The sequence below is a fragment of the Alosa sapidissima genome, chromosome 9 (assembly GCF_018492685.1).
Source record: "Alosa sapidissima isolate fAloSap1 chromosome 9, fAloSap1.pri, whole genome shotgun sequence".
Taxonomy (NCBI): Eukaryota; Metazoa; Chordata; class Actinopteri; order Clupeiformes; family Clupeidae; genus Alosa; species Alosa sapidissima.
This window is the reverse complement of record NC_055965.1, coordinates 11,800,244-11,812,786: the sequence shown is the minus strand read 5'-3', so window position 1 is coordinate 11,812,786 and position 12,543 is coordinate 11,800,244. Positions and strand designations below refer to the sequence as shown.

The window sequence follows — 12,543 nt, the reverse complement described above, 5'->3', positions numbered from 1 at the left end:
TACACGTCTGTGTTATGTATGTTAACACCGTGCCCGTTCCGTTAAGCCCCCCCTCATGCTTTAAATAACGCCACGTCTGTGACGTTTCGCCCAAAGCCCTCTCTGCTGATTGTCACTTCTCTCGCTCCCGTAACCGGACTGACGTTGACAAAGGCTTACTTAAATCAAACGGCAAGAATAGCAGTCAGCAGCGACATGAGCGAACATCAGTGTGAACACTAAACCCTTGAACGATGTCTAAACTTGTTTTGAAGCTGAGCTTGATTGTCTATAAGGACTGAGAGCCCTACTACGGAGGAAGTGGTGTTTGGATGGGGGGAATTGGGCTGGATTTATGGCCTGACCAGATGCTTGGCAAGTCTGGGGTCCGGGATCGATGGCCTGGATGCAATAAGTGTGCAAAGCAAGGGGGGTGAGTGAGCCAAAGCTGTTAGCGTGATTCAGGGTTATGGGCCTAATGGATGCCCAGGATGTCTTGGCAAATGTGCTCTCCCTCTCCCCCCACCCCCCCTCTCTCTCTCTTTCATTCCTCTTTTTCTCTCTCCCTCTTACACTCTTTCTCCCTCACTCACTCTCTTTTTCCCCTCTCACTTCTCTCTCTCTTTCATCCCTCTCTTTGTCTCTCCCTCCCTTACTCTCTCTCTCTCTCTCACTCTCTTCGCCTCTGCCTCTCTCTCTTTCCACCTCTGCACTTAGCTTTCATATTTAATCAACTTTAACCTGGGGGAGCCGCTCAGCAAAGGAATATGGAAGAGAGAGAGAGAGAGAGAGAGAGGAGAGGAGAGAGAGAGAGAGAGAGAGAGAGAGAGAGAGAGAGAGGAGGAGCGAGGAGAGAGAGAAAAGAGAGAGATAGAGATGGGGGGTATTTTAGGAAACCTCTGTCATCCGTCTTATAAATGAACCATCACCGGGGGTTCTATTAGAGTTGAGAGAGATAAAGAGAGAGAGAGAGAGAGAGAGAGAGGAAGAGAAAGAGAGAATGAGTGGAAAGAAGAAAGAAAGGAAGGAAGCGAGGGCATGCCAAGAGCAAAGAAGGATTTGACATATAGTGTGGGGTCGGTCGGAACCAACATGGCCAGCCTGCACTTCCTGTGTGCCTGGAATAGTCAAAGCTACAGTAGTTTTGACCAGCTCAATTGTTTCCTGTTTGTGTCCACGACTGGTGTGTGTGTGTGTGCGTCTGTATCAGTGTCTGTGTTTGTGTACATGCATTATGAAAAAGGGGAGACAGAGGAAAAAGTGTGTGTGTGCGTGCATGTGGGTTTGTGTGTGTGTGCGTGTACGTGTGCATGTGGGTTTGTGCGTGTGTTTTGTGTGTGTGTGCGTGTACGTGTGCATGTGTGCATTCATGGCCTCTTTCTGTCTGCCTGTGTTACCAAATTTTTAACTAAATGACAAACTCACGTCACTCACTCTATGTGCACCAGGCTTAGGTTTACACCCCTTTGCTGAAAATATCCAGAGGGGAAACTTCGGAGAAAGTTTAGAAAGTAGAAGTCCTTCATTCTTGTTAGCTTTCAATCACTTGGAGATTTGATAATTAGCCCTTCCTTAGTTACCTCAAAAGAATCAACGAGTAACTAATGGGTGACATGGGACTATCTCAGAGCACAATGAGACTGTTACTTTGTGAACCTGAGACAGGAGTCTTTTGGTGTTATTACAAAACATGTACGTGTATGTTTGTTCGATATTGGTCCACCATTACAAAGCACATGTGTGATTGGCCAATATTGGCCCATTATTACAAAGTGTATTTGTGATTGGTCGATATTGGTCAACTATTGCAAAGCATATTTGTGATTGGTCGACATTGGTCAACTATTACAAAGCATGTGTGAATGAAGTTTGTGAAGGATATGTGTTATTGGTTGATGTTGGTTGACTGTTGCAAAACAGATGTGTGATTGGTCAGTACTGTATTTGCCCACTGTTAAAAGCATGTCCCAGGCTCCTTGCAGAGCCCCCTATTTTTTTCAAATGAGATATGTCAGCTGTGCTGTAAATAAACTGTGGGTTTTTTTGTATGTTAACTTTTGGCCCCTTCTCTCTCTCTTTCTCTCTCTCTCCCTGTCTGCCCCCCCTTTCTCTCTCTAGGTGATGTGGGTATGTAACCTCTGCCGGAAGGAGCAGGAGATCCTCATCAAGTCGGGAGAATGGTTTTCGGGGCCGGAGGGGCGTCCGGCCAGCCCAGGGGGGCCCCTGAGCTCCACGGCCGGTGAGGGGGGTGCGCCGCAGCTGCGGGACAAGCGTCTCCAGCGCACACGCTCGCAGGCGCCACCGTCCACAGAAGGCCAGCACGCGGCCGGCGTCGCCATCGGTGACCGCACGCGAGGAGCCGACACGATGCCCGCCTCACGCTCGAGAAGCGAACCGCCTCGGGAAAAGTAAGGAGCCAGGACTGTTTTTCCTTTTTTATTTACGAGAGAAGGTCCATTTGGATCTTTGGACTGGGCTGTGGTTTCTGAAGAGCTTTGTTGTAGGAAGTCCAACACGCCTCATATAGTGAGTGTTCATAGTCAATGTCCCTCAAAGTACAGAGTCTTTTGAAAAATATAATGGGAGCCACAATCTGAATTTATTGGCCCTAATCATGAATCTATTAATCTTGAACCTGAACCTATGAGCCTAAATGGATCATCAGTGTTGTCTGGTGTTGGAGCTTATTTCTCTACACTAAATGAAGTACAATCTAGTAAAATGAGAGCACAATTTAGTAAAACCACATTTTAGTGAAATGAGCACACATTCTCTCGATGTACAAAACTCTTACAGTGACACCTCTGGGGTTCCGTACTTCCCTTAAATCCAGTAAAAAAAAAAAAAAATACTTGTCATATTTACGCATGTGTGTGAAGACTCAAAATCCGCTTTCACGCAGCATATTTCCAAAGACCAGAGCAGAGGATGCAGCCTTTAATCCCTGCTTTTTATTCTATTTTTTTTTTTAAGTAGAGGCAACATTGTCCTTACATTGCAGCAACACAAAAGTGGGCCAGAAGGTTCGAGTCCTCCTGATTTGAATCCCTTTGTCTTTTTTAGCCCTGCCCCTGCTCTGTTCACCATTCCGTCTTGAGCAGATTTCACAGCAAGCCTACTTATGCCAGACACACTCAGTTCACCCTAAAATACATCTGATATGTTTTACCTTTTACTGAGCGCCCCTGTGGTATAACATATGATACAACAGTAGAGGGCTTACCATTCAAATTGTCATCATGATTTAAAATGAAAACTCGAAACCATTAATTAATTATGATAAACGTAATTATATGATGTTTTTTATAGGTCCCATCACAAGGTAAAAACTCCATGCTGACCAAAACTAGAAATGCAAACACCAAAAATCAACAGAAAATGTGCGGTGCCACAATCCCTGATTAAGATACCACAATCCCTGATTCTGTTGTTATTCCTCCTTTAACAGGAAGCGACCGCTCTCCCTCCACGAGCAGAATGGAAAGGTGATTGGCCGAGGAGAGCGGAGGCGGGTCCCCGGGAAGCAGTCGTCCGAGGAGCGTCCTCCAGGGGACAGGCGGCGCCTGGAGAAGGCCCACAGCCAGGAGGAGGAGCCTGGTGAGGGGGACGGGACGGTCGGACAGCCGCCAGACCCGCGGAGGCGCTCGGCCCAGGACGAGGAGGCCGAGCGTCAGCGTCAGCGGGAGGAGGAGTTCCAGACGCGTTACCGCAGCGACCCCAACCTGGCGCGCTACCCGGTCAAGCCGCAGAAGGAGGAGCAGGAGATGCGCATGCACGCCAAGGTGTCCAAGGTGCGGCACGAGCGCCACCACAGCGACATGGCCCTCAACGAGGTGGGCCTGGGGCCGCCCGGCGGTGGCGGTGGTGGCGAGAGCCGTGGCGAGGGGGGGCCTCGCGCTCCCCGGAGAGGCGGCCCCGGCATGGACGAGCGCAAGATGCTCCTGGACAACCACCGTGCGTACTCGGTGGATAGGACCGCAGGGGGTGGAGGTGGGGGAGGAGGTGGGGGTCACGGGAGCCAGGGCTCCCTGCACAAGCCGGGCCCCGGCGGGCCCCGGTCGGGGCCTCTGCCCCCGGAGCTCAGGGACTCGCAGGAGTGGGGGCCGCCCAAGGCGGGGGGGGCCCCACCTGGAGCCAGCGACGGCAGCGCACAAGGGCCGGCACATTGGCGGCGGCGGCGGGGGTCCACCGCCCGGCGACGGGCTCACGAGGATCGACTCGCTCAGCTCCGACCAGTCGGAGTCCCTGCGTCCGCCGCCGACGCGGGCCTACAGGACCCGGCAGGGCGGGGGAGGCAACAAGCGGCAGATGTCCATCAGCAGCTCGGAGGAGGAGGGCGGCTCCACGCCCGAGTACACCAGCTGCGAGGACGTGGAGATGGAGAGCCTCGGCGAAAGAGGTATGGAACGACACTACCCAACCACTTCCTGTTTCCAGGTCTTAAGTATGTTCAGTGTCCCCAGCATAGTTAGCTGAATAGTATCCAGTTTCCTGTATACGGAATAAGCAGTCCAAGAAAACTTCAATGATCATCTGCATCGAAAAAAGCTTTATGTCTAGGACTAGGCTTAATCCATGTACAGGAAACTGTCTGTGTATAATGGCTCATTACAACTCATTACATTACAGGTTCAATTAGTTACACAGATAGCAACACTGCAAAGTTAATTACATATCATGGCAGAGTTTAACTTTATTTCAAACATGATTTAATTGTTTGTTCACCAGTTAATTTAGCCTGCACTGTGAAGCAGAGCCAACTACGCACTATAAGGGTGTAGGGAGAACTATGCACACAAGGACATGTGGTGTTGAGGTGTGATGGGGACTACATTCTGGTCAGGAGAGTTGGCATGGAGAGGGGATGAGCTTCATTTCTGTTGACTCCGCTGAGAGCAGTAGAGAGGATAGTGGTCTACAAAGAGCATAATATTAATACAGCTAAACCCCGTTCTAGGAAATATGCACATCAGACGCTGTGCTAGTTCAGACAGAGTTCTATTTTTCACTCCGCTCCGGTTCTTCAGTTCTCCGCTTCAGTCGCATTTTCTCTGTCCGGTTTGGCTCCCGCAATAAAATAGCAGCGGCCCCCTAATCAGATCTGTCGTGGATCCCGGCCAGATCTGTTTCAAACTCAGCTGTCATCTAGGCAAGTGTCCAGGGCGCAGCAAGGTCCAAGTCCCTTTCTTCGTCCCATATTCCCCAGCTCATGATGGTGCTGTGAACACTGGGGATCGAGCTAATCCAGCCTCTTAGAATAGGCTATCTATATTATGAAAAAAGAATGGTATGGTTTGTATGCAACTATCATTTTCAAAGCGTGCCAGTCTGATTTTGTGTACGATTATGGCCACATCTGGACACAAAACATACATAGAGATTAGATGGGATTTGGGGGTCATACATTAATACTATAAAAAAAAGTCTTGATGAATCGTAGATGCAAAAGTGAGTAGAGAACTACACATAACTTAACACAGTCCTGGCAGATAGTGTGTGGTCAGATGTCTTGCTTGTTAAAGGGACACCAGGCAAGCCTGATGCTTTTTCTCTACGAAACTCCCCCTCGCTCGGTCTGAAGCTCTTTTCCTTTTCTTTGCGTCTTCCGTCAAGGGTTTTCGCTGCTTCTTCGCCGGCTCTGCCATTATACACACGTTTGCAACAATCTCTAGCGTTTCGTTAGCCTGCCTCTGTGCTGTAAACTGATCCTGCTTCGGTCGGTGGGTAGGATACACCGAACTTGCAAGTGGGATATTCTTTCTACAGGCAGTAGGGGCGGGAGAGAGAGCCTTCATTCGCCCCGTAATGAGTCATTTAACCATATACCAACTTACGAAGATGATTAATTAACACGAAAACGTTGCCTGGTGTCCCTTTAATGATGATTTCAGGTCCTGAATGTATACTCATCTTATTGTCACATTGTACTAGAAAAACCTACATGCTCTGGGCATTCTTTCTTCAAGTTAATAAGGCATTACAGACAAACTGGTCAGCCAACTAGCTAAAGAGCAAGCGATGGGTTATGGTGAAACGATCGGCACATGTTCTTACATTTTTGTTGGCTCTCACACAACACCATGTGTGAATAGTCTGGCCAGTGGGAGAGTGAGCAGTCAGGTGTGGGAGAAACAGGTGTGTTTATCTCATGAACAGCTACAATAAAGCTTATTGTTAGGAACAGAACAAGATGGCTTCTTACAGACAGAAACCTTAACAATCTATAACAATTTGCATGTGAGAATGAGTGGGTAGAATGAAAGTTTGGGTTGTTAGTGAAATGTAGCTGATATCTAATATCGCTGTGCATGATACAGTGTTCTCAAAAGCTACTGATGAAAATACACCCGTACTGTAAAATCATCAGCTAAATAAATACATATAAAGGAATGAATATAAGTAAATGTCAAACGCATCTGCGTCGACGTGATTCACCATCCCATTGCTCTCTTGACATGCTCTCCTCTCATCATTTGGGGGGGTGAGGCAGGCAGGCAGGCAGGCAGGCAGGCAGGCTGGCGCTCTGAATTCTGTTCCAGGCCAGAGGGAATTAGGTCATCGGCTAACGTAATGCTCTGGCCCGAGCCCCGACAACAACCTCCCGACGACAACTCATCTGTTCCCAACACACCAGCCAGTTGTTGCCCATTTTGTTCACCCAAACTTTTTGAAACATAAAAAAAAGGCTCATTTGAGCCCCAACTATCCCCCCCCCCTCCACCCCCGCCCACATCGCGCCTCCGTCCGAGTCAGAGATGAGTCGGGGTGACCATGGCAACCGGGCTTAGCACCAGCCTCAGTCTCACCCCGGCTCACTCCTGGCTCCTGCCTTTCAGTCGGCCTCCGTTCCAATCCCACAGTACTGGTGGTTTTTAAAGCCAGATTAGAGCGCTGGAGACTACAGAGTGCTATCAGCCACTTGGGGGCAAGAGTGACGTGCAATTGGCCATCTTAACTCTCTGCCCCAGAAGTGAGCAGAAGCCAATTTGACCCACTGAGCTGAGTCCCCCCCCCCCCCTTTAAACAGTTTGTTTTCTCTTCTCTTCTTTTCTCTCTTCTTCTCTTTGCATTCATTACCCTCTTTTCTCCCCCTCTCTTTATTCTCCTCCCCCCCTTTCTTCCCCTCTCTTTATTTCCGTCTCTTCTTCTCTTCTCTTCTCTTCTCTGCTCTCTTCTCTCATCTTCCCTTCCCCTTTTCCCATCTCCTCTCATTTCCTTGAGATTCCCATGACACCCTCTCACGAACACGAGCCCTGATGGGGCTAAAGCGGCTATGGTTTGATGGTGCTAAAGCGTCTATGGTTTGATGGTGCTAAAGCGGCTATGGTTTGATGGTGCTAAAGCGGCTATGGTTTGATGGTGCTAAAGCGTCTATGGTTTGATGGTGCTAAAGCGGCTATGGTTTGATGGTGCTAAAGCGGCTATGGTTTGATGGTGCTAAAGCGTCGGGGCCTTGATCAGACTTTTTGAGGATGCCTCGGCTTTCCCTTCGGCTCGCAGCTCAAAGCTCCTGGGGCTCCACCTCAGCTCCACATCAGCAGCAGCGGCGACAACACAGCAGAGATCCCCACTCGCTCCCTTCCCCTTTGATCCACCCCAGCAGCTCTCTCTGAGATGTGCAGGAAAGGTCCTTTTGACCTTCACTGCTCAGCAGAAAAACGAGACAAGGGTTAGATATACAGTATGCTCATACGTCTCCTTCGCCTCTCCTTGTTGGTATTCTTCCGCGGCCATTCTTATTCGTTTCGTTCTACGATAGCAGTTTTGACAAATCTAAACATGGTTTGTTTTTGTTCCCTTTTAAGCACATTTGACTTTGTGTTTTTTCCTCACTCATTTCCATTACTAGTATTTCAAATCAATGTCTTGTAGGCGCGCCATCTGAGCCCCTTTCTTTAATTTCACAGGAATAGGAAGTCATTTTTTTGGTGTTGGCAGGACAAATCATAAAAGCTTGCTTGTAAACTACACTCCTATTTCCTCAAGCCCTCAACTGGCTGTGTCTGGTAGCTCAAGTTGAGAGGGGGGTCAGGGTGTCTCACTCACACATGTCCTGTATAAAAGCAGGATGAGGGTCCCAAGCTTTACGGATGCAATCGGATTGGTCAAATGAGACTCTAAAAACTTTTACGCGGCACTGTATAACATCTCATTGGAGCCTGGGCAGTTTTAAACACCGTCTCACTTTATTGCCCACCCTCCCCCCCACCACCTTCAGCTCTCCTGTAGCATTACTGAACAACACCCCCCCCCCCCCCCCCATCCACCCCTGTGTGGGGTTGGGGGGGGGGGCTGCTTAGAGGGACTGAGCAAGGAAAAGGTGCATCGGTCGCAGTAATACAACAGGAGAGCTGAGGCAGATATTCATTGAGGATGACAGTGGAGGCAATGAGCCTTGGGATTTAATTAATCAGTCAACATAGGGGGGTTTGACAGCAACACCGAAGCCAAGGGGAGAGAGAGGGAAAAGGGTGCCTGCTCCAAGAGGAGGAATCAGGATCCAGGGACCAGGTCGGGAACGGATGAGGCCCGAGTCCTCCCCAGGTCTGCTGGAAGTCTTTCATTGTGGCTGAAGTCTGAGACGCGGAAGCAGGCCCAAGCCTCCCATGATACAGTAATCTGGCATCTGTGACGTGTGGCAATATTAGTAAACACTGTCATCATGAGAGTTTAGTGGGTTAGATTTAGAGGTCACTTTAGGTCACAGGGTTTGTGTGAGGTCATTTTCATCAAAGCTGCCCATTACGCTAGAGCCGCTGTATGTTATTTAGAGAGCATTGTGAAGTTATTAGGCAAGCAAAGGGAAAATGTTTCACATCATGCTAAATATGTTGTAATATGAAGGAAATATTGAAATGCATTGGTGTAAATTTGTAAATCAAAATTTTACAGTTTACAGATTTTTTCATTCATTCATTCATTTATTCAGATTTGACTGACTAGTATGAGAAGACTAATTACTCCCCATTCCCCTTCTATCTCTGTCTCTTATTCTCTCCATCCCTCTCTTTCTCTCTCTTTTTTCACAAATGTATCCCTCTTTTCCAGGCGACTGGGACTGCTACCCAATGGACCCAGCTGTATGGCATGTAAGTGTTCACATGGTGCCACCTCTGTTGTCATTTAGTCTAATTTAGCTTGTGTGAAACGCTGGCTCCTCCACTCTTCCTCTGTGGTGCCAGAGGGGAAGAGATGTTGGAGTGCTGCTCCCCCTGCAGACAACATGTGGTACTGCACCCCTAATTAGACAAAGTCACTGTAGACAAGTTGTCAGGTCAACATTTTTATTTATACACCACAGTGAAGTAACATTATACCCAGGACTATATTACAGTAAAAGCTGAACTATTAGTCTGGGTTGCTCTCATGTTCGGATGGGCCTTGTTCACATACATGGAGTCTCATGGTGTCTCTTTAATGTGTAGTTTTTGTTATGACTGCCAACGTTAAATATGATTTATGTTTAAGAACAGTATAGATTATAGTATAGATTATATATGCTCTGTAGTGATCCTGGGCTTTCCGTGATTTGTAATTGTGGCTGTGTATGTGTAGGTGAAAAGGAGAAATCAGAATAGAATGTGCATCAACACTGGGCAAAGAGAGAGGCCTGATTTATTTATAGAATTGTAGTTTGACAGGTATAGCTGGTCCTATTTGAGCACGAGCAAGTCAAATCAAGTCAAATCATCGCAAAACATTTACATATGACTTTACATACTTTGTTTTTGTGTCCTTGTCAATTTACACTACCGGTCAAAAGTTTGGGGTCATTAGAGATTTCCATCCACTCATTTCAACACTACATACATTGCTGAGATCAGTTGCATTGTCTTTTTTTATCAGGGCTGATCTTTAGATTCCAATATCGTGCTTCCCATTAATGTGCAAACGGGTTCATCCAATGTTTTCTCAGTTAGCCTTTTAAAATATCATCATTTTAAAAGGCTAACTGAGAAAACATTGGAGAACCCTTTTGCAATTATGTAAGCACATAATGTAATCTGAAAACTGCAGCCCTGATAAAAAAAACAATGCAACTGATCTCAGCTGGTATTCTGTGTTTAATGGAGTGGAATGGAAATCTCTAAGTGACCCCAAACTTTTGACCGGAAGTGTATGTAAATTTAGCAATATCCAAATATGTTGGTGTCAAATCTGCACAACACTAATGCCTGTCTGAGTGAGTGCAGCTACGTTTTTGTACATGTTTTGTGTGACATTATCTGTTCTGTGCATTACCCCGTGAAGTATCCGAAACATCCAGAAGCAATGATGGTCCTTTCAGCCTGAGAGAGTGGGATAGATTGAGAGTGTGAATTGGAGTGAAAAAAGAGAGAGAGTGGTGTTAAGAGTGAGAGGGTGAGCGGAAGAGAGAGAGAGAGGGGGGTGATGTTGAGAGAGGGGGTATTATTGAGAGAGAGAGGGGGGGTGATGTTGAGAGAGGGGGTATTATTGAGAGAGAGAGAGAGAGGGTGATGTTGAGAGAGAGGATGAGTGTAAGGTATGAGCTACACCAGGCGCGTAACTGAAGCGTTCCGTTCGCGACGCGTAAAATCCAATTTAGATGAATGGTCTATTTTTTTCGAACGTACGCCCCACTGTCACGTCTGGTGAAGCTACTTCCATTGATTATAATAGGAGCTAATTGTTGCAGCAGACGCAACGCGAACGGAACGCTTCAGTTACGCGCCTGGTGTAGCTCAGCCTTAAGAGAGAGAGATAGAGAGAGTGAGAGGGTGACTGTAAGAGAGAGATATAGAGAGGGTGAGAATAACTTGAGAGAGAGAGAAAGAGAGAGAGATAGAGAGAGAGAGAGAGGGTGATGTTGAGAGTGAGGGGTGAATGTAAAAGAGGGTGAGAAGGTGAGTAAGAGCTAGTATTGCTCTCTGTTGGCTGTGTACTAAAGGGATTACTTAAGGGATTATAAAGCACTGGTCTCCTCTTTATCACTCTCCATCTCTCTTCTTTATCTCTCCTCCTCTCCTCTCCTCTCCCTTCTTTTCTCTCCTCTCCTCCCCTTCTCTCTTCACCTCTCCTCTCCTCTCCTCTCTCTTCTCTGCTCTTCTCTGGCCAGCATCCGGTTACGTGGCAGCCGTCCAAAGAGGGAGATCATTTAATCGGCCGCATCACCCTGAGCAAGCGCTCGGCCATGCCCAGAGAAGCTGGCTCCCTCCTGGGGCTGAAGGTGAGTCTAATGGGGGCTGAAGGCGTGCACTTTACAGCCAATTATTACCCCCCACTGCCCCCCCACCCCCATCCAACCTCCTACCAATGCACACACACACACACACACACACACACACACACTCTCTCTCTCACACACACACACACACACACACACACACACACACACACACACACACACACACACACACACACACACACACTCTCTCTCACACTCTCTCTCTCACACACACACACACACACACACACACACACACACACACACACACACACACACACACAATCATTATCCCCTGACCCTCCTGTTGCCCGGAAGTCCTACCCGTCTTGATTTCTAGTGTGTTACTGAATAGCATCATATCAATACTGTGCCCTGCCATTTAGTCTGACATGGTTTATGATGTGGTAGTTAAAAGGTTTTCAATGTTAGTATAGAACGATAGATATTGAAAGCATGCAATGCATACAGTACATACATACACATGCATACATATATGACATAATACCTGTAATTGAACACATATATTATGTTCATAATGTTTAACACATCAATATACATGTACTGTACACACAAATGTTGATTTATGAACACCCATACATGTGTACAGTATACTATATAAAACCTCTCTTTTGCTGGCTCTTCAGAGTTAGATGACCTATACTATTACTACTCACCTGCCCTGTGCCAGCATAGCAGTGGTCAGTCATCTGATGATGATGATGATGATGATGATGCTCTGGGTCTTCACAGGTGGTCGGGGGGAAGATGACGGAGACAGGTCGGCTCGGAGCCTTCATCACCAAAGTCAAGAAAGGAAGCCTGGCTGACATCGTAGGACATTTACGTGCAGGTGCGCATCAGGTTGAGAGTATGCACACTCTTAAAAAAAACACAAACGGTGTAGTCCCTATCTGGACATAGAGATGTGTTTAAAAAAAACACACAAGTTCTGTTATTTTTGACACATACTGTGTACACTCTTGAAGCAAATAACAAAAGCAATGTGTTGGAAACAATACAAACTGTGTTGTCCCTATCTGGACATAGGACAAGCTGTGTTGTTTTCAACACATTCATTTTAAGAATGTATGCGTTCCTAAAAGGGACAAAGTTAGCCAATCTACCAGAGGCCATGCAGAGCTTGTCATCCCGTCATTGTGTAATGGTATCCTGCCTTTACCCACATCCGGTTATACCGTAGCAGTTAGAAACTACTGAGAATACTTTACCATAGAAGTCCCTCAAGCAATCCCTTGAATAGGCTATTTAGTACTATTGGGCTTTTCACCAAGTTCTCTTGATTAATTCACCCATTAGGCCAGCCTTTAAGTCACCTTGTGCATGATATATATCGTAAGTGATTGACACACATATAG

The 12,543-nt window shown here is 47.1% G+C and overlaps 1 protein-coding gene across 1 annotated transcript in view; it reads left to right on the top strand.

Moving 5' to 3' along the window:
• The first annotated feature begins 2,098 nt into the window (after positions 1-2,098).
• rims1b (regulating synaptic membrane exocytosis 1b) overlaps positions 2,099-12,543 on the top strand; it is a 37,294-nt gene continuing 26,849 nt past the window's right edge. Inside the window, 6 exon segments of the mRNA XM_042104544.1 lie at positions 2,099-2,387; positions 3,428-4,097; positions 4,099-4,378; positions 9,028-9,068; positions 11,057-11,167; positions 11,918-12,017. Coding sequence (XP_041960478.1) covers positions 2,101-2,387; positions 3,428-4,097; positions 4,099-4,378; positions 9,028-9,068; positions 11,057-11,167; positions 11,918-12,017 — 1,489 coding nt within the window. The 5' untranslated portion in view covers positions 2,099-2,100.